Source organism: Mauremys reevesii, linkage group 15 (assembly GCF_016161935.1).
Source record: "Mauremys reevesii isolate NIE-2019 linkage group 15, ASM1616193v1, whole genome shotgun sequence".
NCBI classification, from domain to species: Eukaryota; Metazoa; Chordata; order Testudines; family Geoemydidae; genus Mauremys; species Mauremys reevesii.
Window position 1 is genome coordinate 34,831,535 of NC_052637.1, and position 24,286 is coordinate 34,855,820.

Genomic DNA, 24,286 nt, shown 5'->3' on the forward strand with positions numbered 1-24,286 from the left:
GGCAAGTGTAAATACTGTAACTGTACATTAAGTGGTACAACACCACATAGTGGTATGATAGAAGCAAATATTGGTATGGAATCAGGGACAGACTTGCTATCTTTTCCTGTTTTATCCTACAGGAGTCCAATTAAGATTTTGTAAAAGTCATCACAATTTTGCAAAGTTGCTTCCCTTCCCTGAAGTGAATTCCACATTTTTTCCCCAATCAAACATGCCCTCAACTTTTGGGCAGGTGACAATTATGTGGGAATGCTTCAAAATGCATAAGAGGGGGAGTTGCTAGGCAACAGGTCCATAATGCTATAAAAGGAGCTCAGGAATAAGTGATCTCCCCCTCCAGTCCCAGTGCTAGAGGGGGAGGCTGGGTTGTATTGTGTGTTGCTGTCAGTATAGGATTGCAGAACCCCCCAGCCCCATTTCAATATGGACACATAGCCCTACCTGTTACAGCAAAGACTCCTGTGGCACCTTATAGACTAACAGACGTTTTGCAGCATGAGCTTTCGTGGGTGAATACCCACTTCGTCGGATGCACTTGCATCCGACAAAGTGGGTATTCACCCACGAAAGCTCATGCTGCAAAACGTCTGTTAGTCTATAAGGTGCCACAGGATTCTTTGCTGCTTTTACAGATCCAGACTAACACGGCTACCCCTCTGATACTTGCTACCTGTTACAGAGCATGAGCTGTGGGGATGGGGAAAGCACAAGCTACAGAAGAAGCCAAGACCTAATGCTTTGCTTTGAACCATTGCTCCTATTAGAGGTACAGGTGCTCAGCCTGAGTTCTGGAGCCGGTGCCCTGGAAACACCTCGTTCTCACTGCAATGTGCCTGGTCGTGACTAGTTGCTTTTCTGAGCTTAAGTAAGGGCAGCCCCCTCTCCCAAAGGCCATTCCCACTTTCACCTGCCCCTTCCTCCCCCAATGCCATCCTCTGCTGTCGCCTAGAGCCCCCCTCCTCCTCAGACGCCATCCCCTGCTGTCCTCTGCGGCTAGGCACCAACAAAAAAACAAGCTGGTGCCTAAGCAAAAAAAAAATGTGAGGGGTCCCCCAGGCGGGGGGGAGGCTGGGGGGGGGGGGCAGGATGACTGCGGGCGCGCTCGTCGGCGGCTCGCCTGGACCTCCGAGGGGCATGCTGCGGCAGGTCAGCAGGGCAACGGGGGACCGGGCGGCGGCAGTGCAGTCATGCCTCGCTCCCCCGCGCCGGGCTCCTCGGTCGCGACCTGCCGCGAGGCAAGTCTCTGCGAGCTCAACAGCCGCGCGGGGGGGGGGACCGCCAGGGAGGGGGAAGCGGCGGCGGCGCGCCGCGCTGCTTGGGCAGCGTAATTTCTAGAGCCGCCCCTGCCTCTGCAACCTCCCCTGCTCCCTAAACGCCAACCATTGCTGTCCCCGGCCTCCAAACACCTACCCCTGCTGCCCCTCAAGCATCATCCCCAGCTGTCCCCTACCCCAAACACCATCCCCCTGCTGTCCCCCCTTCCCCCAAACACCATCCCCCTGCTGTCCCCTGGAACCCCATCTCCCAAACACCACCCCGCTGACCCCCTTCCTCCAAACACCATCCCCTGCTGTCCCTGGAACCCCCATCTCCCCAAACACCATCCCCGCTGTCCCCCTTCCCCCAAACACTATCCCCCGCTGTCTCCTGGAACCCTCATCTCCCCAAACACCATCCCCACTGCCCCCGCCCCCAAACACTATCCCCTGCTGTCTCCTGGAACCCCATCTCCCCAAACACCATCCCCCACTGCCCCCCGCCCCCCAAACACTATCCCCCCTGCTGTCCCCTGGAACCCCCATCTCCCCAAACCCCATCCCCCCGCTGTCCCCCCTTCCCCCCAAACACTATCCCCCCCGCTGTCTCCTGGAACCCCATCTCCCCAAACACCATCCCCGCTGTCCCCTGCCCCCGTTCCCAAACACCTACCCCTGCTGTCCCCTGCCCCAAACACCACCCCCCGCGGACCCCCCTGCCCCCCCCCGGTCCCCAAACACCATCCCCCCGCTGTCCCCTACTCCGCAGCCCCCACACGCCCGGGCTGGAGCCCTCCCCCAGCCGCGCTGGAGTTTCCCCCCCTCGGGGGCCCCCCGACGCAGACGAGCGCAGCCCCGACCGGGCCCCTCGCCATTGGCCCAAAGTAGGTCACTGCGCGCTCCCACGTGATCCCTGCCGAGCGCCGCCGCCTGGACGCAGGCGGGGCTCCAATGTGACGGGGGCGCGCGCGGGCGCGGGCTGGGCTGGCAACCAGAGCGCGACTCTCGGGTTCGCCTCTGCCCGAGCCGGTCCAATGTGCTTCGGGCGGGTAGCTATGAGCAGCCTGGTGGGAAGGCTAACTTCCCGCTCCTGCAGGAATCCTGCCTCCACCAGCCAGCGGGGTCCCCTGCCCCGGGACCCCCCTCAACGCTCAGTGGTCTCCCTTCCTCCATGGGAGCATCAGATACTGATTTCACTTCTAATTATCTAGGGGCTTTGCTGGGTGGGTAAAGAAACATCAGCCCCTCTAATTCTGTGGCCACCAATGACATTGCCCTTGTTTCACGAGAGACGAAGGCTTGCGTCTCAAGTGTGTCCGTTTTCACTTTGACAGTAAGGTGGTGGGCTGCTGCAACCTCGTGACTTTTTAATGTCAGGCCTGCTAGGTAGAATTAGGTGCATCTGCATTTGGAAATGAGTAATGTGGTATTTGTATAACCTGAGCTGTTGAAAGACACGTCTATTGAGAGCGAAAGCAAAGGCCAAATAGGTTTGACTCTGGAACATCGTCTAGCTATTGCAGAAGATACGGAATCCTGGTGGTCAACTCAGGCAACCTGTTCACACCAGGCTGTTGCCCAGCTCGATCTCCGCAGCCTCTCTTCAGCTTTGTGGTGGAAGACGGCACCAGTTTGTCCTGCAAAGACTCAGGATTTCAGCCGCCAGCTGCAACAGCAGTTGTATCAGTGGGATGCTCATTTCAAGACACTCCTTGATTGTCTGCTGCCAAGTATCCCTCTGCCGCTCGAAGTGGGGCAAGAAATTCCGGCAGAGTCACTTTCCTTCAACCAAGAAGAGACTCATATCGTGGTCTGTGAGTTGAAGTCTGGGAAAGGGCCCCCAAGTTGCTGAAGTCAGGGGAAAGTATTGTGATAGGACAGCTGCATGGGCTCTTCCAGACCATCTGCTGCATTAGTGTAATCTGTTATGACAGGAGGAAGGATGTTATTCTGCCTGTGTTCAAAAAGGCCAATAAGGCCGAATATAGCAACCACAGAGGTATTACGCTCCTCTCAGTCCCTGCCCCGGGATACTCTTCTCTTCCATGTTCGTATCTTGAATCAGTGAAAAGCCAGGCTAGTCAGTGCAGCCTTAGTACTGATCAGTCCAGTATCAACCAGATCTTCACCTTGAGACAGCTTTTTGAGAAGATGGCTGTATTCAATAAGCCATGCACAACACTTTTTATCGAGTTCTTTGAGTCAGTGCATCAAGCAAGCTTGTAGGATCTGATAAGGCAACCTGGTGTTCCTGGGAAGCTTGTGTTATTGATAGAACAGCTCTGTAATGCAATGGAAAACTGTGTTTTGAGTTAATGGTAGATACAAGGCATGGTTTTCTATTTCCGTGGGAATTTGGCAAGATTGCATCTTGTCACCATCATTCAATATTGGCACTGGTTGGTTGATGGATAAACTTGAGGAGGCATCCGTCAGTATTGAGCTGAGCACCATATTGCTTCAAGATCTTGAATATGCCAATGATATTGTCTTGTTGGCTCAGTCTGGTAAATCACTGCAGCTGAGGGCCAGTTTGTTCAGGCAAGAAACAGCCTGCATTAGTCTGGTTATTAATCCCGATAAAACTAAATCCCTGGCTATTACCATCAAGCAACTGCCAACTCTAGATTACAACCAGCTCAGCATTAATCTATCCAGATGGTCACTGTCAAATACTTGATAAGTGTCATAGCCAGTTTTGAGAATGATCAAAGGAAGTAGACACTTGTATAGCAGCAGCTGCTGCCACAGTCCAGGCCTTTTATTGGCCTCTGTGGAGATGACCTGACATCATGTTTACTCCAAAGCTGTGGATCTATAGAACAATGGTTGATTTACTTACTTATGCCTCTTCATTCCAGACAGAACATAGGGCCTTTCACCCAGGGGCACCAGCAGGCACAGCAAAAACAAGCTGGTGCCAAAATCTAGGGGGGGGGCGGCTGGCAGGCGCCCCGTCGGCTCGCTCTCGGCGGGCCGTGGGCCGTGGAACCCGTAACGTCCCGCAGGGGGGTCCCAGCCGCCACGCCGACAGCCCCAGGACTCTGCTGCATGCATGCCTGGAGGTCCGCCGCTGCTCGCGCCCCGGGGCACCTCCCGCGCATGACTGCTTGGGGCGGCCAAAACTGTAGAGCCGCCCCTGCCTTTCACCACTGCCTTCCATCTTTGACAGGCTCTCGCTGCTTCTTCCCATGTCATTTTGGTAGCCTTCAGTTCCACTGCTATTTTGCATTTCCTTGTTAACCTTGGTCTTTCTGATCACCTCTTGCCCAGGAGATTCCAGTCCAGTGCTTGTCTTGTTATGTTATTCAGGTTTTTCCTCCCTCTATGTTCTAGCCATCTCCATTTTCATTCCGTAATTTTCTGTCCTATCGGTTTCAGTTTTATCCTCCTCCAGAGTCCTTTGTTTGTGATTTTCTTCTGGCCATCTATATTTAGGATTTGTCTATGGGAGCTGTTTATGAAAACTGGTTGTTTAGATAGTAAGGTCTTAATAAGTCTCCAAGTTTCAGCCCCATATAGTAAGACAGACTTTACAATGGTGTTATATATTCAAAGGTTAGTTTTGGAGGGCAAATTTTCTGTTTCTCCAGAGAAGCTTTACCGTTGTGAAGGCATGTCTGGCTTTTGTGCCTTCATCTGTTCCACCGTTTTACTTACAGTGCTGCCAAGATATGTGAAATATCAGACCTCTTCTGTGTCAGTCCCGGAAAGTGTTATTGGTGTTTTCTGTTGTATGTTGATTCCCATGGTTTTAGTTTTCTTGGTGTTGACTTTCAACCCTATTTATTGTGCCTAGGCCTGAAGATCATTTGGTCTGGTCTGCATGTCTCTATAGGTATGGGATTGGATAGCAAGCTGATGTCATCTGCAAAGTCAAGGTCTTCCAACTTCTGCATGACACTCTACTGTATGCCCCTGGGTTGTTCTGTGATCTTTCTCATTACCCAATTTACTACCAGTAAAAAGATCATGGGTGACATAAGACATCCTTATCTGATGCCAGTAGTAACCTTGAACAGCTTAATCAGTTCAGTTTTTATGTATTATTTGGAATGTCATATTTTCATAGAAGCTCTGAAGGATGTTCACACATTTCTGGGGAATTCCAAAGTGGTGTAACAAGTTCCATGACATAAAAAGCTTTTTTTAAATCTATACCATTTGTGTAAAGTGGTGACTGCCATTCAATCAACAGTTCTGGGTTGATTCATAGGGTTACTATGTGATCTATACAGGATTTATCCTGTCTGAACCTTCGTCTATTCTTGTCTAACCTTGAATCTACTGCTTTCTTTATTCTGTAAAGAATAATGCAAACTTTACTTGGGATTGACGTCATTTGAATGCCCCTCCAGTTTGTGCACTGACTGAGGTCTCCTTTCTTTGGCAGATTCACTATATGACCCTTTTCCCACTCATTTGGTATTTTTTTTCCTTCTTCCCATATCTTTTGTAAGAGGCCTATCAAAATGTCTATTGTGTTCTTCAAGTCTGGCTTGAGAACCTCCACTGGGATGTTACCTGGACATTGTGCCTTTCCACTGCCCTCTCTACTTCTACTCTGGGGATAAATCTTAGTTTGACATCCAGATCTTCTCCTCCTTCTGTGTCTGGGGGATTGACCACTGGCTTGCCATTCAATAGTTGACAAATATTCTCCCCATATATTTAATTGTCCTTCTTGTCTTGGGCTGGTCGTTTGGTATTTGTTTTTCTTCCAGAAAGTATGCATTATTCAATGTTATGCTCCAACAAATCAAGCTAGCCAAAAGGGAAAAGAAAACTTCTTTTTTCGGGATGTCATCTACTATACTGTGTAGCTGCTCAAAGAAGTCTTCCTAGTAATGGAAGGCATAAATGCTAAAGTCGGGAGCTACTACACTGGCAAGGAAGAAATTATGGGGAAACAAGGCCATGGTGAAATTAACAAAAATGGTGTACTGATTGATTACTCTTGTGGTATGAATGATCTGGGCATTGGAGGAAATATCTTCCCTCAACATACTAATTATAAGATAACCTGGAGGTGATCAGATCACACAACTGAGAACCAAATTGATCACATTACAATTCAGCACAAATGGAGAAGAACTTTAGATGTACATAACAGGAACAGGGCAGATATGGACCACACTAGCGAGAACAAAATTGAGAATAAAAATAAGAACAAAAAAGAGATCTGAACAACAGAGATGCCCATGTTATAACATCAGCAAGCTAAACCAGATGACAATACAACAAGAGTTTAGAATTGTGCAAGCAAATAGATATCAGGTACAAAAGATGAAGATTATGGAACAGTAGACAGCAAATTAAAACAGGTAAAGGAAGCTCTCACCGAAACTTGCAAAGAAGTGCTGGGATTCAGGAAGAAACACCATAAGGAATGGTTATCTGAGGATACATGGCCGAAAATAGATGAAAGATGCAAAATTAAACTGAAAGTAAATCAAGCAAGAACAAGAACACACAGTGACTCCAGGAGGAAAATGCTGTAAAGAACAAAGAGGTCCCAAAAAGTGCTAGGGAAGACGAATGAGAATGTATGGACAAAACTGCAATGGATGCACAGACCTCAGCAGCATAGAATGACACAAAGACATTGTACAACATCATTGGACAGTTTGTCAGGAAGAAAAACAAATACCAACCAAGCAGAACCATAGCTACTGTACCATATTCATTGTATGGCAGTGAAACATGGGCACTGAGGAAGGCTGAAGAGCCGCATTGACATTTTCAATTCTTCTTGTCTTTGTCAACAGCTCTGTCAACAGCAGACAGAAAGAAGAGGAAATAACAGAGGGCATTTCCACCATGAGGAATATGGGGAGAAAGGTGAACAGAATCAAACTCTGGACCAGAAACTGTGGAACTGGAAATGTCTACATGTAAAATCCTGTTCATACTGCAGCGTTTAGTCCATGTAAAGTGGATAATGTGGTTTGCAAGATTTTTAAACGGCTACAGATTTATTAGAACCCATTTACACTAACACCTGTATGGGGCCTTGTCTAGCACAGGTAAAATAATCTGTGTTCTGAGATGTTGGTTTAGTAGTTGGGAATTACAGGATTGTGTTATAACTTAGGTCATTAGTCCTCAGCACAGGTCTATAGCTATGTTGTCCCACCTACATGCAAAAGAAAACCTTAGGTTAAAAGCTGGCCGTGTCTTAGGTGTGAACTGGTATGGTTAGACGTGTAGTATAGATGGGCTCTTCGTGAGAAGTGGAAATCTTCATGTGTTTAATTTTTTCAAATCGCCTAGATGAGAGAAGGGAAAGAGTTATCAGAAAGCAGAGCCTGAAAAAAATATGGATTTATACTAACTTGGCTGGAGTCAGTTTGAAAAATAGCATCCTTGAACACTTCCATGCTGACCCAAGATTTTGTGATGCAAACACCTGGAAAAGGAACATAAACATTCACTAACTGAGTTAATTTTTACCTGGGAAGCAAACAAAAAGTTTTCTATATGGAAAAATAGTGATCTGCCGTGGTCTTCTGTCATTATGTACAAATAAGTTTTTTTTCTCTTGGTGACTCTGGTAGGAATAAATATTCAAAACAAGCTGCCTTTTGACTGTATGTAGAATGCAGAAATCCAGCTAGATTATTGCATACTTAGTTTTAAAGCTAATTGGCAATAACCACTGTTGGAAATAGGATATGGTCTGACTAGAGATGAACTATAGCTGGTAAGCATGTGGCAACTTCTGCGTACCTGTGACCCTTACTGGATAATTCTGAAAAGCATCTCAGTGATTTGGCAGTGTAAGGAAGCTGTCTGTGCGATATAAATAACCTTTGTGGCAGAACTGTTGCTTTAAGTTATTACCTTTGTTAAGATACATCTACACGATGAGCTAGGGCTGTGATTCCTGGTTCGTGTGGCCATATTCTCACTAGCTCTCATCTGAGCTAGCATACTAAAAAGAGTAGCATAGCCGCAGTAGCCCGGCAGTGGCAGCCTGGGCAAGCCACCCCGAATACAAACCCACCTGAACTGCATGGGTATATATTTGGAGCGACTAGCCCGTGCCACTGCTGCCCGTGGTACTGTGGCTTCACTACTATTTATACCATGCTAGCTCAGCTGAGAGCTAGCACAAGTATATCTATGCAAGCTCAAAATTGCACCCCTCGCTTGGAGCGTAGACATATCCTAAGACAGGGGAGAAGATTAGTTATCTGGAAGCACAGGACGAAGTGCTACATACCGGTACTTATGCAGCATGTTTTCCCTGAATGCTGGCCCAGCTCTGCTGGCAAGTCCATAGATGGGAGGGAATGACTTTTCCCTTCCCCTGTCCCTTTGAGTTAATTTCCAGTCCCTGCATGCTGGGAACTCAAAGACTGGGATTATATATGGCCCCTGGACCGTTTTGTTGCTACTCTTTGTCCTACACTTATGCAGGTCTAGACACAATTTGTTCCTAGGAGTTTTTCACGCTTCATGGTGTCAAATAACGAAAGAGACAAGCTTGGGTCTTATTATATTGAATTCAATATCCTATTTCATCAGATTTTACTGAGTATATTTTGCACTTGGTGGATAATAACCATAACAAAGTTCAATAGTTTTTCTCTTCCTTTTTGAGCTTTTATATCCTAATTCCAAATGAATATTGTCTGTTATTGGTGGTTCCCAGTTTCTCCATTACCTTTGCATCTTATATTTCTGTCTATCCTCATTGTTGCTTAATACCAAATCTCATAAAGGTTCCCTTTCTTATTTATGCACATACTGAATAGAAAATCATTCCTGTACCAGATATATGCATGCAACACTGCCAATCATTTCCCTCCTCTTAATGTCGTTTACTCTGTACATATGTAATTAAAGTCTCCAGTAACTAGCAATTTGGCCATTTTACGCACTAGTGCCATGTGTGCAATCATTTAATAATCCAGTCGTTCTGTCTCGTTGGGTGGCCTGTAATATGCTGTGCTGCTATTATCATGTTACTCCTTAAAACATCTCTAATCTCAGACCGTGGCTTTGTGCCATGTCATGGTTCTTTCATATCCTCTTTTTAATTGTTTTCCTTGATTATGTTAATGCTACACTTTCTCTTTCTCTGAAACACCAGACGATCACTTTAAATCCCTAGGTTTTGTCTAGGCCAATGCTCTCATACTCTTGGTTCAAGGTTGAGATTATTGAGAGCTTGTGGGTTACTGCTAATTTTAGCTGGACTGTTTGTATAAATACCCATCAAAGTGCCTAGAGTAATAGATAGACACCCATTTAATAGGTTTTTTTAAATAATGGCCATTCAAAAGCAAAGAGGTTATGAAAATGTGATTGTAAATCTTTAAAAGCAGCAAAGAGTCCTGTGGCACCTTATAGGCTAACAGACGTTTTGGAGCATGAGCTTTCGTGGGTGAACACCCACTTCGTCTGATGCATGTAGTGGAAATTTCCAGGGGCAGGTATATGTATGCAAGCAAGAAGCAGGCTTGAGATGTGTAAATCTTGGTAAAGAAATGACTAGATCAGGGCGAATATATTTTTTATTTGTTTAGGTATATAACAAATGTGAAATAATTAAGGGACTGAGTCTGAGGAAAGTTTAATAGAGCTAAATAAGGGAAAGTACGACTTGTCTAAGTGATAACCAACCAGGATGAGATGTAAAAGATATAAGTGATTACAGGTATTTGAAGGATATAAACACCAAGGGTGGAGTGGAACTGTTTAAAAGGGGCAAACATAGTGAGTGCTCTGATCCAGTGATGAGGGGGGGAAACCTATGTGGGCAAAAAAAGGGGGGGGTATGTAACCAGGGCCGATGAGAGGGGGTACAAATTACCAGGACCCGGCGGTCCGGAAGGGGGCCCGGCTTCTCCGGCCCTGTTTAGCCAGTCCGCCCTTGCTGGGGGTCCCGAACCCACTCTCGGTGGCCCTGTATGTAACTGAGAGTAGGATCACAGAAATTAAAGATGGAAAAGCCCCATCAGGAAAATATAGATAGGAGATCAAGAAACCCTCCTAATGGTGAAATCTGTGGACTAGTCTTCCACGGTATGTGCTGTAAGTAGCAATCCTTTACTGGCAGCCAGATGAACTAAAAGATCTGTTAGGTTTCTTTCATCTCTAATTATATGAAAGCTACAAAATAAAAAAGCTGTAGTGTGAAACTGTGAAGCTAGATACCATGGTTAGTACCTAGATACCAGAATGATTTGGGTGCTTCATAAATAGATTAGATAAATATAATGTCACTTCACCCACACCTCATCTAGTATTTTCTTGTGTCATCAAAATGAGGCCCCAGGGCAAAAAATATTGTTTTTTTGGGGGGGGGAGGGAGGAAGGGGTGGTGTTCACTGTAAAAATGTATTTCAGTCCATTGACCTAAACTTTGTTACAAACAAGAACTTTTATGTTTGTTACTGACTTTGGGGTGGAGGGAGGGACTCGCTTAGCTGCACAGACAGAATTCGAAGGTGCTGTTATACTGGCAACTGCCAAGAGCTAGATATACTTGCTTCTTCAAATTCCCCAACAAGGAGTGAAGCCCTGGTTGGAGTGTAAACCAACCGGTACAGGAATGTTCCTAGGTAGGAATAATTCATGACAAAGGAATCACCTGCTTCCAAATCAGCAGCATTCTGTTCTGTCCCAGCTATGAGCTGATCTCATCTGCAACTGCTCCAGATGCTTTCACTTATCTTTTCAGTGTTTCCAGCACTTTCAGTCCTCTCCTGAGTCCTGCAATATTTGCTGTTTTTCCTTTCGTGTTGCAGAGAAAAGCTTGAAAATAAATGGACCCTAACAAAAACCTAGACAAATAGAGAGAATCCAAAATGTATGTTTAAGCTCATAAATTTTAAGCCTCCTTTTTGTTTGGGTATTTCTGGTGGCCTGACTCATGATTTTTGGATGCTTGGGGTTGACAATACTATATATTTTTCTCTTTGAATGCAGTGGAAGTAGGGTGACCAGATGTCCCGATTATATAGGGACAGTCCCGATTTTTGGGACTTTTTCGTATCTAGGCTCCTATTACCCCCCACCCCACCCTGTCTCGATTTTTCACACTTGCTGTCTGGTCACCCTAAGTGGAAGCTTGGGGAAGGAGGGTGTCAACACCTCATGGGATAGGAACCTAAATAATCCTCTCACCCTTGTCTGATTAGTCCCATTGCAATGTTGATAGTTGCATTGAAGCGTCTGTGCGCGGTGAAAGTTTGTTGTTGTTGTTGTTGTTCCAGGTGCGCTCTGGGCATGTTCTGGTGCACCAGGATAGGTCAAACTCATTCAAACGCTGGTTACTGTGGACCCAGCTTGAACCCCAGAGAGTCACAAAGTAATAACTAGACGGTGGGCTGGAGGTAACATTATTGCAGCCCAGTGGCGCTCTCCCTTCTGCAGCAGCCGCAGCAAGCAGGGCATGGCCCGCGGGTGGGGTTGTCCTGGTGTCCCCGCGAGCAGATCCGGCTCGACGCCCCCTAATCAAGCACAGCGCGGTTCGCGCTCACGCGTGGAAACGGCATCAAGGTGGTGACAGGAAACGCAATTTCATTGCCACGCTCCGCGGGGACTCAGCTGGCAGCTCCTCCCCCGGGCGCTGACGTCATTCTTGCCCGTGTCTGCACATGGCTGCGCGAGTGAGCTGAGCTGAGCAGAGCGGGGCTGGGCGGAGGACGCGGCTGCCTGGTTCGTTGTGGTGGTTGGGTCGGTGTGTTGGCAAGGGGGCGAGGGGAGCTCCGGCCAGACCTGACCGAGCGCGCTCAGCTGGCTCCAGCTTCACGGAGGAGTCCAGGAGATTTTTTATTATTATTATTTTTATTTTAAGCGATAGAGAAAATGGCTCGACCTCTCCCTTTGAACCCAACTTTCCTACCTCCGACTTACGGGGTGCTGAAATCCCTGCTGGAAAACCCTCTCAAGCTGCCGCTAAATCACGAAGACGGTGAGGCGCAGAAAGTTGCTGATATATAAATTGGAGGGGGGGGGGTGCGAGTCGAATGAATGTTAAATGCAACTTAATATTGTAACTGGTTAGTCCCAAGCAGGGTGACCAGACAGCAAGTGTGAAAAATCGGGATGGGGTGGGGGGTTATAGGAGCCTATATAAGAAAAAGACCCAAAAATCGGGAATGTCCCTGTAGAATCAGGACATCTGGTCCCAAGTGCATGCATGTCAGGATGATTGTACCAAACCGCTGCCTTTCCAGTGCAGAATTCCACTCTTTCATCTGTTCAATACATTTCCCTTGAGTGTTCTGCAGAGTTAGAAAAGCAGCTATAAATAGGAAGAAAACTGCCTGCCGTTCAGCTGTGAACCCCAGCAAAATTTAGCTTTTGCAAGACTCGAATACTTTTATTCTTTAGATACAGACAGTATGATATGATCAATAAGTAATGAAAGACAACTGTCTTTCTTTTGAATCAATGCATAGCAATCACTTTCTAGTTAGGCAATGGGTACTAAACTGCGTTTCTTTAGAAAATAAATAAATTCCATCTGTACTGAATGAAGATGGACTTATTAGGAAAGAGCAGGCAGCACATCTTAAAAATTTCCTTCCAGAAATGAGTATAAATTCTGGGTGACTGAAGTTTGAGCATTTTTTTCTTTTTTTGGTTTTGTGACAATTTTACTTCCTGATTTTGCACACTTTTTTTTTTAATGAACGTGTAAAACGTATTTGGGTGAATGGTAACTAATAAGAATGTTAAAGCTGAAAAATTGCAACTTACACTTTTGGGGGATGATAAGATAATGCAATCATAATAGGATTTTAACAGGTGTGTTTTTATTACAAAAATGTGTGTTTCTTAGAAAACATACAAACTTCCTGCAACATCTATGGATTCTGTTCATAATGGTAATATAACTAGGAAAAAAAACTATAATAATTTAGACTCTAGCAAATCAAGGGGCTAAATCTTCTTAAAATGCATGGTATAATTGTGTCTTGTTAATTTTTAGTAGGAGTTAAAGCATTTTCCTAAGTAAGAGTGAATAAGGGCACTTTAAGTTGTTTAACAATTAGTGAATTCTTAATATTTTAGTCTGGGCATTTTTCTTAATTTTTTTACCTGTTTTTACATCTCCTGAGTATATTTATCCCAAAATATTTTAATCATTATTGTAAACATATACAGCAGAAAATGAAGTAGCTTAAAGTTATTTTTAATTCTACAGATGATAGATATACGGTGTTATTACTTATTATGGGCCCGATTCTGTCACCTCAAAGCAAGCAAAACAACTTAAGCTCAATAGCTGATTTGTTGTTTAAGGACTGCAAGATCGGGCCCTTTTATTTAATAATGTTAAGGTATTTGGGGTTTTTAGATGACAACTGTTCCTTTCAAACACAATAAAATACCTGGCAACATCTGCCCCATAACTTGCTTGGTCGATTAGTGCAGACATTCTCAAGAAATCTGTGAGCATTTATTTAAAGCCGCACTGAGTGCTGCTGAATTGTTAACTAAAAATAGACAGAACTGATGAAAATATGCCTACATTCAGTTCATGGTCATTTGGTTGGACCTTTTAATTCTGTGCCAGATGAAAAGAATCAAAGGACTTACGTATGTGATGAGATGTTAGGCTCTTACAATAGGAGACAGTGGAAAATATCTTCTTGAAAATAATAAGTATTAACTACTCAGCACTTACATCTTTATTGTGTTTTTTACAAGCATTTGGTAAAGAAAAAGACAAAGAAAAGAAGCTAGATGATGACAGCACCAGCACCTCAGTCCCGCAGTCAGCTTTCTTGGGGCCAACGTTATGGGACAAGACACTGCCATATGATGGAGACACTTTCCAGTTGGAATACATGGACCTGGAAGAATTCCTCTCGGAAAATGGAATTCCACCCAGCCCAGCCCAACATGACCAGAGTCCACACCAGCCAAATCTCCAGCAGGCTACCTCAGCAGCACCCTCTGTCATGGACCTCAGCAGCAGGGCATCTACATCAGTCCATCCGGGCATGGTGTCTCAAAACTGCATGCAGAGCCCAGTCAGACCAGGTAATCAGCCATAAGACCTTCCCTGGAAGTTCTTAAATGAGCCCCGCAAACAAATGAAAGAAGTAGATAATTATTTCTGACTGGCAACATAGAGAAGTCCAACATGAAGCAAGTCATTGGCAGGGCCAATAATAATAATGAGGGCTGTCACGCGATTAAAAAAATTAATCATGATTAATTGCACGATTAAAAAGATTAATCGCTTGATTAATCACACTGTTAAACAATAATAGAATACCATTTATTTAAATATTTTTGGATGTTTTCTACATTTTCAAATATTTTGATTTCATTTACAACACAGAATACAATGTGTACAGTGCTCACTTTATATTTATTTTTGCTTACAAATATTTGCACTGTAAAAAAACAAAAGAAATAGTATTTTTCAGTTCACCTAATACAAGTACTGTAGTGCAATGTCTTTATGATGAAAGTTGAACTTACAAATTGTAGAATTACGTTTAAAAAAAAACAAACCAAACTGCATTCAAAAATAAAACAATGTAAAATTTTAGAGCCTGCAAGTCCACTCAGTCCTACTTCTTGTTCAGCCAATCACTCAAACAAACAAGTTTGTTTACATTTCCAGGAGATAATGCTACCCGCTTCTTGTTTATAATGTCACCTGAAAGTGAGAACAGGCGTTCTCATGGCACTGTTGTAGCCGGCATCGCAAGATATTAGGTGCCAGGTGTGCTAAAGATTCATATGTCCCTTTATGCTTCAGCCACCAATCCAGGGTACATGCGTCTATGCTGATGACGGGTTCTGCTCAATAACAGTCCAAAGCAGTGAGGTCCGACAGATGTTCATTTTCATTATCTGAGTTAGATGCCACCCACAGAAGGTTGATTTTCTTTATTGGTGCTTCGGGTTTTGAAGTTTCAGCATTGGAGCGTTGCTCTTTTAAGACTTCTGAAAACATGCTCCACACCTCATCCCTCTCAGATTTTGGGAGGCACTTCAGATTCTTAAACCTTGGGTTGAGTGCCATAGCTGTCTTTAGAAATCTCACATTGGTACCTTCTTTGTGTTTTGTGAAATCTGCAGTGAAAGTGTTCTTAAAATGAACGTGTGCTGGGTCATCATCCGAGACTGCTATAAGATGAAATATGTGACAAAATGCAGGTAAAATAGAGAAGGGGATATACAATTCTCCCCCAAGGAGTTCAGTCACAAATGTAATTAACACATTATTTTTTTTAATGAGCATCATCAGCATGTCCTCTGCAATGGTGGAAGCATTAAGGGGCATGCGCATGTTTAGCATATCTGTCGAGTAAATACCTTGCAGTGCCGGCTACAAAAGTGCCATGCAAATGCCTGTTCTCACTTTCTGGTGACATTGTAAATAAGAAGCAGGCAGCATTATCTCCTGTAAATGTAAACAAACATGTTTCTTTTAGCGACTGGCTGAACAAGAAATAGGACTGAGTGGACTTGTAGGTGCTGAAGTTTTACATTGTTTTGTTTTTGAGTGCAGTTATGTAACAAACAAAAATCTACATTTGTAAGTTACACTTTCACGGTAGAGATTGCAATACAGTACTTGTATGAAGTGAATTGAAAAATACTATTTCTTTTGTTTATCGTTTTTACAGTGCAAATGTTTGTAATAAAAAATAATATACACTTTGATTTCAATTACAACACAGAATACAATATATATGAAAATGTAGAAAAACATCCAAAATATGTAATACATTTCAATTGGTATTCTGTTTTGTTTAACAGTATGATTAAAACTGATTAATTTCAATTATTTTTTTTTAGTTGAGTTAACTGCGATTAATCGACAGTTCTAATAATAATCTGGAGAAATGCTAACCAGCTCTGCAGGAATTTTTGCTTAAATCGTGTCAAGAATCTGTTGGAATTCCATGGAAAATTGCCTGTCATCTTTTTCCTACTGGTAACCTAGCTATTAACAGGCTAAAACTACAAACAGAAGTAAAAATAGTAATACACAGATGCCACAATGTAAAATGATCAGGGGAAGAAAAAGGGAGAAAGCGCGAAAGAGAATTCGTACAGTCAACAGGACCATATTCTTTAAGACAGATGAGAATTCAGGGCCCCAGCTGTCATTTCAGTGGTAATAGTAGGGAGGAAGGTTCTTGTTTGTAATGTTGGCCGTATCATTGTATGTCCTATAACCCTGTAACATACCAGGCAAAAAGCACACACAATAAAAATGGAGAAGTAATAGTTAAACATCAGGCAAGAAATAAAACACAAAAATTTACATCAGATTCTGATCTGTTACACTAGTGTAAACCCAGAGTATAATTATTGACTTCAGTTGAGTTACATGAGACTCAAAGCTACAGAAGAACAGCCATACTGGGTCAGACCAGTGGCCCATCTAGCCCAGTATTCTGTCTTCCGACCCTGGCCAATGCCAGGTACTTCAGCGGGAATGAACAGAACAGGCAATCATCAAGTGATCCATCCCCTGTCATCCACTCCCAGCTTCTGGCAAAAAGAGGCTAGGGATATTCAGAGCATGGGGTTGCATCCCTGCCTATCCTGGTTAATAGTCATTGATGGACCTATCCTCTATGAACTTATCTAATTCTGCCCTAAGCAATAGGCAGAGAAGGAAACACCTTAAGGCCGGATTTTGATCATAGAGGGAAAACCAAAACAAAAAAAATCATATAAGATGCAGCCAGCTCAGCGCAGAAGCGTGAATATCTTATATGAATATCTTATACTTATATCGATCCGCTACCCGCGCCTCACGATGTCGGATCGGCGTCCGCCGCGCGCACGCGCGCACCGCGCGTGGCGGCGGTGTCGATAATCGAGCAAGCGAAGATCGGGATGATATATATCGCGTCTAGATGACGATATATATCATCCCCGAAAAATCGTCCACCCCCCGATACGCGGGTAGTGTAGACGTAGCCAGAGCCTAATTCAAAACCATTTGATGCCAATGGGAATTTTTCACTGAGTTCAGGGGACTTTAAATCAGACCCTTAGTATCTCTAATGGAGTTATGCCAGTGTCCGAGATGATAACCCAGTGCATAATATCAACAGTTTGGCAGAAACGGAGCAATAAGAAACCTTATGCTTTCAAATAAAGGGGCATATTCTTACTAAACTTTGATTGTGACCCGACACTCATACAACATTTGAGAAAGCAAACTTTGCTGCTGGGAGCAGGAAACCACTCCTCTCCCCTCTGGTTGATCACTTGCCATGCACAGCATGTAATGCCATTGTCAGAACCATTTGATAAAGAAGCAAAATAAATAAATAGAATGACAATAGTTAGGGAGGAAAAATAATGTGCAAAAATCACATGAATTGGCAAAATTCATTTCTTATTTAAAAAAATATAAAGCTATGAACAGTGTTTTGGGCCCAAGCTGGGAAGTTATTCTGTGATTTTTTTTATTTACTCGCCTTGACACTGGCTAGTTCTTGTGAAACTGTTTTTTCCCCTCAGTTTTAAGGGGCCTCAGAGTTTAGAGTGAACAGTAATTGATACCATTCTCCCAAATTAAATAACACTTCGAGTTGGCAAGAGGAAAAAACACCCCTACTTTTCTTGAGATATTTTTAACAAGCCATTGTGCACACATGTGATTCTCTCTCTATCTCTCACATGTGCGCGCACACAAAATTAAGATGTGATTTTCCCTTGCCATTCTTTTTTCAGAAGCTCCTGAAAGGGAGCCAGCCTTTTAATGATCACCTGTCAGAATGTATTTGTAATCTGAGTTATGGGGTCAGCTGTTTGCATGTTTTTTGCAGCCCATTGATTTTTAGTGTTTTTTTTCCCTGAGCTGTTTGCAACATTCTTGGGGCTCATAATCTTTTTTCACAAATGCAGTTATACTTTTTTTTACTGTTGCAAAAGAAATCCAGATCTCGATGTGTGTGTGGGGGGAAGGGGGAAATAGCCATGAGTGCAGTTTTTAAAATTTCATGGCACCTTCTATTGCCGAACAATCATGTAGTTTATTTTTCTCTAGATGAAGAGTTGAGTTCATGTTTGTAAGTCACAATATTTTTTTCTGTGCTATAACTGGATGCAGAGTAAAACCAAGAAAATTTTTAATCAGCAACTTTCTTAAAGACAGTGCAAATTCACTGTGTCAATAGATTTTAACATGCATCATTTTATAAATATCTCTATTTTCACGCACTCTGTTTTGAGGGAACATCAGAATTCCAACATGGACTTTAGTATTTGATCTACTTTTAAAATCAGACTACAAATATATTTTAAACATATCAAACTCCTTAATATTTAAAAAATAGCAATTAAAACTGCTATGAAAAGACTTAAACAAATGTCCCGTTCTGAAATATAGAAGACATGAGCCGCAGCTAAATTATTATTCATAATGTAAAAAAGCATTACAGTGGAGGCATGCCATTTACACATTCCATGTGGATTTTATAGTCTGTTTTAAAAATTGTGCCTTGAGAAAGAAGTCTTGGTTTGATCGTTGTGGGTTTCCTTTTTTAAGTTACCAAAATGACTTCTGCTTGGTTGTCATGATTTATTTTATTATGCCAAGGCACAGAAACAATTAGAATTCAAAAAAGTATTACAATACCAATGCAAATGCGATTCATATGGGCTTATTAGTGTTGGCAAAATTAAGATGCCAGGGTGATGACTCTATTGCAGTTATATTAAAATGTTTGTATTCTTTTGTGTTCAGCATGCATCCTCTGAGTTTCATCCTGCTTAATGTTACTAGTGCTGCCTCTCTTGCCGTGTGGCAGTTAATATATATAGGACCAAATCTTGCTCACCTCCCATCAGATGGTATTGGTTTAAGTGGGTCTGTTCCCATGAATAAGACAAACGGAATGTGGCCCATAGTATGTGATACATTGATGCTAAAATATGTGCATGCATACGTGTGTGAGTACTGTGTGTGTGTGTGTGTGGGGGGGGGATATATACATGTTTGTGTGGTGCAACAGGGGCTCAGAGACGTGTATGTTTACAACTAGGGTGACCAGACAGCAAGTGTGAAAAATCAGGACAGGGGGTGGGGGGTAATAGGAGCCTATATAAGAAAAAGACCCCAAAATCAGGACTGTCCCTATAAAATTGGGACATCTGGTCACCCCTATTTACAACATTCATATGCAAGCAACCTAAAATGCATTGTTGAAATTATGATATTGCATATCACACGTATGTGTACTGAAATTTACCCATTGTTTGAATGACACAATTAGCTCCTAAGTACTAACTTATTTTACCACTACTGGAAATTATCCAGAAACATGCAGTGACATTTGCTCAGCAAAGCTAATCTGACCTGAATTGTAAATATGACATTACAGAATTATAATGGATTGGTTTTCCTTTAGGAAAAATGCCCCCTTCCCCTCCCCCTTTTTTTTCCGTATTGGACTGTATCGTTACATTGTGGTTGACAAAAAGATAGGTTCATAAGAACCTAAGAAAGGCCGTACCGGGTCAGACCAAAGGTCCATCTAGCCCAGTATCTGTCTACCGACAGTGGCCAATGCCAGGTGCGCCAGAGGGCGTGAACCTAACAGGCAATGATCAAGTGATCTCTCTCCTGCCATCCATCTCCATCCTCTGACGAACAGAGGCTAGGGACACCATTCTTACCCATTCTGGCTAATAGCCATTTATGGACTTAGCCACCATGAATTTATCCAGTCCCCTTTTAAACATTGTTATAGTCCTAGCCTTCACAACCTCCTCAGGTAAGGAGTTCCACAAGTTGACTGTGCGCTGCATGAAGAAGCATTTCCTTTTATTTGTTTTAAACCTGCTGCCTATTAATTTCATTTGGTGACCCCTAGTTCTTGTATTATGGGAATAAGTAAATAACTTTTTTCCTTATCCACTTTCTCAACATCACTCATGATTTTATATACCTCTATCATCAATTTATCATTTGTTCTCTGAGTGAAGAATGAATAAAATAATAATACCACTCAGAGTAAGTGGAGGCTGGATATAACGGATACAGATTTTATTTGGATCAAGAGCTATCCAATATAGCGAGTGCTGCAAGATTAGATTCTGGTTGTGATTTTGTTTAATAATGAGGCATAGTGACTGTTTAACTCACCAGTGCAATGTTACATCCTTCGCTAATGTGTAGATGGACTTGGAAATGTTTTCTCCTTGCTATCAGGAGCACTTACCTCCGATTAGTTGGTTTAAATCCATAGTCATCTTAAGGAAAATGTTTCCCAAAGTTAGTTTTTTAATTAACTTTTTCACTATGAACGCATTTTGTTGATGCTCCAAATTACGTGTTTTCCATCTTTGCAGACCTTGTGTTGTCTTTGTCTGTTCTGCAGTAGGAACACAGACCTGGATTTGGCTATGGAGCTCGTTAAAGAATCTTTCACTGCACTTTGCTGTTTTTGTGTGACGAATGTTGAGTGTAATACTTTGCTGTCATCAGATGATACCTAGTTGGTGATCGCAGGCATCTGTTTAACATCTGGCTTTTTATCCGTCATCTCCGTAATTTAAATGGATAGTGCAGCTGTCGTGACAGAGAGTGGGTAGGGCCACGGGGGCTCAGTTGAAGCTGGGGTAGGAAGAATTTCCTTACGTTTTGCTCATTCGGGGTATGAATACAGCAGGAGTGGAGTGCTGTCCTGCACAATGCATGACATAGTTCTTCCCCTTTATTTGCCAAAAAGATCCTGAACCGAACTGAGAGAAATGAGTTACCACTGGGAAGTTTCCAGTTCTTCCTCGGGGCTTTGGATCCGGCCTGCAGGATTGCCCCCCGTGGCGCTGTGGGCCCCGGGCCACTCTCAGAAGCGGTCGGCATCATGTCCGTGTGGCCCCCGGGGCAGGGGGGCAGAGGGCTTCGTGTGTTGCCCTTGCCTCCAGGCACCGCCCCCCATGGCTCCCATTGGCCGGGAACAGGGAACCGCGGCCAATGGGAGCTTCGGGGGAGGTACCGGGAGGCGCAGAAAGGGCAGCGCACGCGGAGCCCTCCTCCCCCAGGGGTCACAGCGCTTCCTGGAGCGGCGCGGGGCAGAGGACAGGGCAGGCATGCAGGGAGCCTGGCCCTAGCCCCGGTGCACGCTGCTGCCATCCTGGAGCCGCTTTAGGCAAGCGGCGCCGGGCCGGAGCCTGATCCCCTCCTGCACCCCACCCCCAACTCCCTGCCCTAAGCCTCCTTGTACACCCTGCACCCCTCCTGCACCCCACCCCCCTGCCCTGAGCCCCCTGCCAAACCCCGCACCCCTCCTGCACCCCTGCCCTGAGCCCCCTCCTGCACTCTGCACCCCAACCCCCTTCCCTGAGCCCCCTCATACACCCCACACCACTCCTCTGCCCCAACCCCTTGCCCTGAGCCCATTCCTGCACACCCCACACTCCCTCCCACACTCTCTCCCAACCCCCTGCCCTGGCCCTGCATACAATTTCCCCACCCAGATGTGGCCCTCGGCCCAAAAAGTTTGCCCACCCCTGATCTAGCCTCTCAGCACCATATACAGAGTGACTTAATCGGTGGCCTAGTCCAAGGAGGGGTGTGTTTTAACACCCCTTAATTCTGGTTTGCCTTTTCCCTCCCATATATCTTAATATTCCCCCCTCTTCCAGAACAATTTTCACAATCCAAGGACTTGCGTATTCCCAGCAGCCAGATATGCACGCAACCTCCTCCTAAGCTGTAATGCTTCCTTCAAGCAACTACTTGGTGCATGGTCCATGCCATGGTCCATGCCTCTTACTGAGAGGCTGAGGACACCACCTCCCTGTGAATTTCTTGAACCTTGGACTGCCACGTGGAAGTGACCAGCAGAGCCATCAAGCAGGCCCATACCGAGTGCTGCTGCTTCACATTGACTCTCCCGTGAAGGCTCCTCTGAGTGGCTGTTGCCTGCAAGACCATGTGTTTTAGGCACGTGGCACTGCCCTGTGCAGCCTGCTCAGCATGACTTTTGCTAGAACAGCAGCAAGCACACGTTGGGCTGTTTGTTCCTGCCATGACCAGCTGATAGTGAAATCACAGTGAAATGGAAAGGTTTAACTGCCTGGGCTTCATGTGCCAGGGAAATGTGATATGCAGAAGCTCCTCACCAAACTGTGTTTTGGATCAAAGAAAAAAGATACAGAGTATGTTTTGGCCAGTATAAAAATAGACTCTCTTGCATTACAAGGAAAAAAAAAAAAGGAAAGTTCTAAATGCACAAGCGTAGCTAATGCTGGAAGCAAGCACATTGTGTACCCTCCTCACGCAGTAGATTTAGTTTTAATATTTGCAGTTACATTGTAATTATTGGTTAATAGATTCTTTTTTATGTGATCAAGCAATTTAACATATTTAGAGGTTAAAAAGTAAACAGGAAGGATGTTCTCCTTTTTGTGTGATAATTTGGAAATATACAGGGCCGGATTCGGCAAACCTCACATGGAGTAGCTTTTACCAAATGAATGAGACTACTTGTGTGAGTAAGTGCGACTCAAGGTGGTAGGTAAGGGTTGCCCAGTGGGCAACAAGGGTGATTTTCTTCTGGAGAGACGTTTCAGGGGTGAGCAACCTGTATGTGTCATGATCATCTGAGTAAGGAGCTGTGGTGAAGTTCTAAGAGCCTTCTTTCACATCTCTAAATGTGGTGCCGTGTTTGACTAGTTCAGTTATTTGACCGCTTAAGAAGCTGGGGTATCCTGAAGTCTTCACATTTTGTTTCATGATATGGTTAGGAGAGGGGACACCATCAGCTATACGCGAAGGAGACATGGATGTCTGTTTAGATGTAGCTCCGAGTAAACATTAAATTGTTCAGTTTTCATTTATTTATTTGGCAGTAGGCTGGCAAAGTGGGAGATAGCTATGGCCAGATTCTGCCCAGTTAATCACACTGATGAATAGTTCACTCCTCAAGTAATCCTATTGATGTCGATGAGGCCATGTATAGTGACATAGCTATGGCACTGTAGCTGTGCTGGCAGAACCTCATAGGGTAGGTGTAGCCTACAGCGACAGAAGGGGTATTTTCCATCACTGTAGGAACACCACCTCACTGAGCAGTGGGCGACAGAAACATTCTTCCACCGACCTAGCTGTGTCCACACTGGGGGTGAGTTCAGCCTGACTGTGGCACGTATGGGTGTGGATTTTTCATACCCTTGAGTGCCGTAGCTATTGCAATCTAAGTTTTAAGTGTAGACCAGGCCTGAGGTGCTGCACCGCAGGAGAAAGGGGTTGAGCAATTTAGAACTTTGTTTGCTCCTGATCAACTCTAAGAGGTGTGGGAGAATGGAAGGGTTCTCCTGTCTTTCTGGATTTTCTGAGAGGTGGTAGCCAATGGTCATTTCTGTATGTGAAAAGACACTCATGCTCAGGGGGGTGGGATAGCTCAGTGGTTTGAGTATTGGCCTGCTAAACCCACAGTTGTGAGTTCAATCCTTGAGGGGGCCATTTAGGGATCTGGGGCAAACTCAGTAGTTGGTCCTGCTAGTGAAGGCAGGAGGCTGGACTTGATGACCTTTCAAGGTCCCTTCCAGTTCTATGAGATAGGTATATCTCCATATATTACATTATTAAAGAGTGCTTTGGAGCACTGTATAATCAGAAGCTCTCACTGGCTGGTGGTGCCTTGCCAGGGATATATTTAACAGGCATATTAATAACTAAAAATGATGTTTTTAAAAAATAAACATTTCATTAAAACGGTCTCACTTTCATCAGTGGTTAAAATGTTATGAGTTCCAGACAAGTTCCAGAAAAGCCTGGGATGGATAGAAAAGCAGCATCTTAGCCAACCAGTACCCGAAGACACACATGCTGTGATCTTTAGCATATAAAATATTTTGGACAGTGCAAGAGCTGGAAAACCACAAATTGAAAAATATTCAGTGCATCAGCTTCAGTGGTGTTCAGTGGAGTAAATTACACTTTACTTCTATTGGTTGTTTTTCCTACTGGATTCCCCTCTTTGGCATGGAATTTACAATATGCCCATTGAATTCCAGATTGGTGCAAATTACATATTTTGCCACTTACTCCCGTGGTCTGCCAAATG

General features: G+C 44.1%; 1 protein-coding gene and 1 long non-coding RNA gene across 10 annotated transcripts in view; one reads left to right on the forward strand and one right to left on the reverse strand.

The window, feature by feature from the left end:
• HLF (HLF transcription factor, PAR bZIP family member) overlaps positions 1–24,286 on the forward strand; it is a 74,765-nt gene that overhangs the window by 20,276 nt on the left and 30,203 nt on the right. For 4 of the 9 annotated variants that reach the window (XM_039500924.1, XM_039500921.1, XM_039500922.1 and 1 more), the window contains exons 2-3: positions 12,070–12,186; positions 13,932–14,267. In XM_039500924.1, coding sequence (XP_039356858.1) covers positions 12,070–12,186; positions 13,932–14,267 — 453 coding nt within the window. Of the gene's footprint in view, positions 1–2,384; positions 2,483–11,596; positions 11,606–11,861; positions 11,931–12,069; positions 12,187–13,931; positions 14,268–24,286 lie in introns of those variants that run through there. The other 5 variants (XM_039500928.1, XM_039500927.1, XM_039500923.1 and 2 more) reach the window with 4 other exon arrangements.
• LOC120383187 lies at positions 7,595–11,768 on the reverse strand. The gene is made up of 3 exons (XR_005588367.1): positions 11,397–11,768; positions 10,861–11,053; positions 7,595–7,668 (listed from the first exon to the last, which is right to left on the reverse strand). It is a non-coding gene; the product is annotated as an uncharacterized LOC120383187 (long non-coding RNA).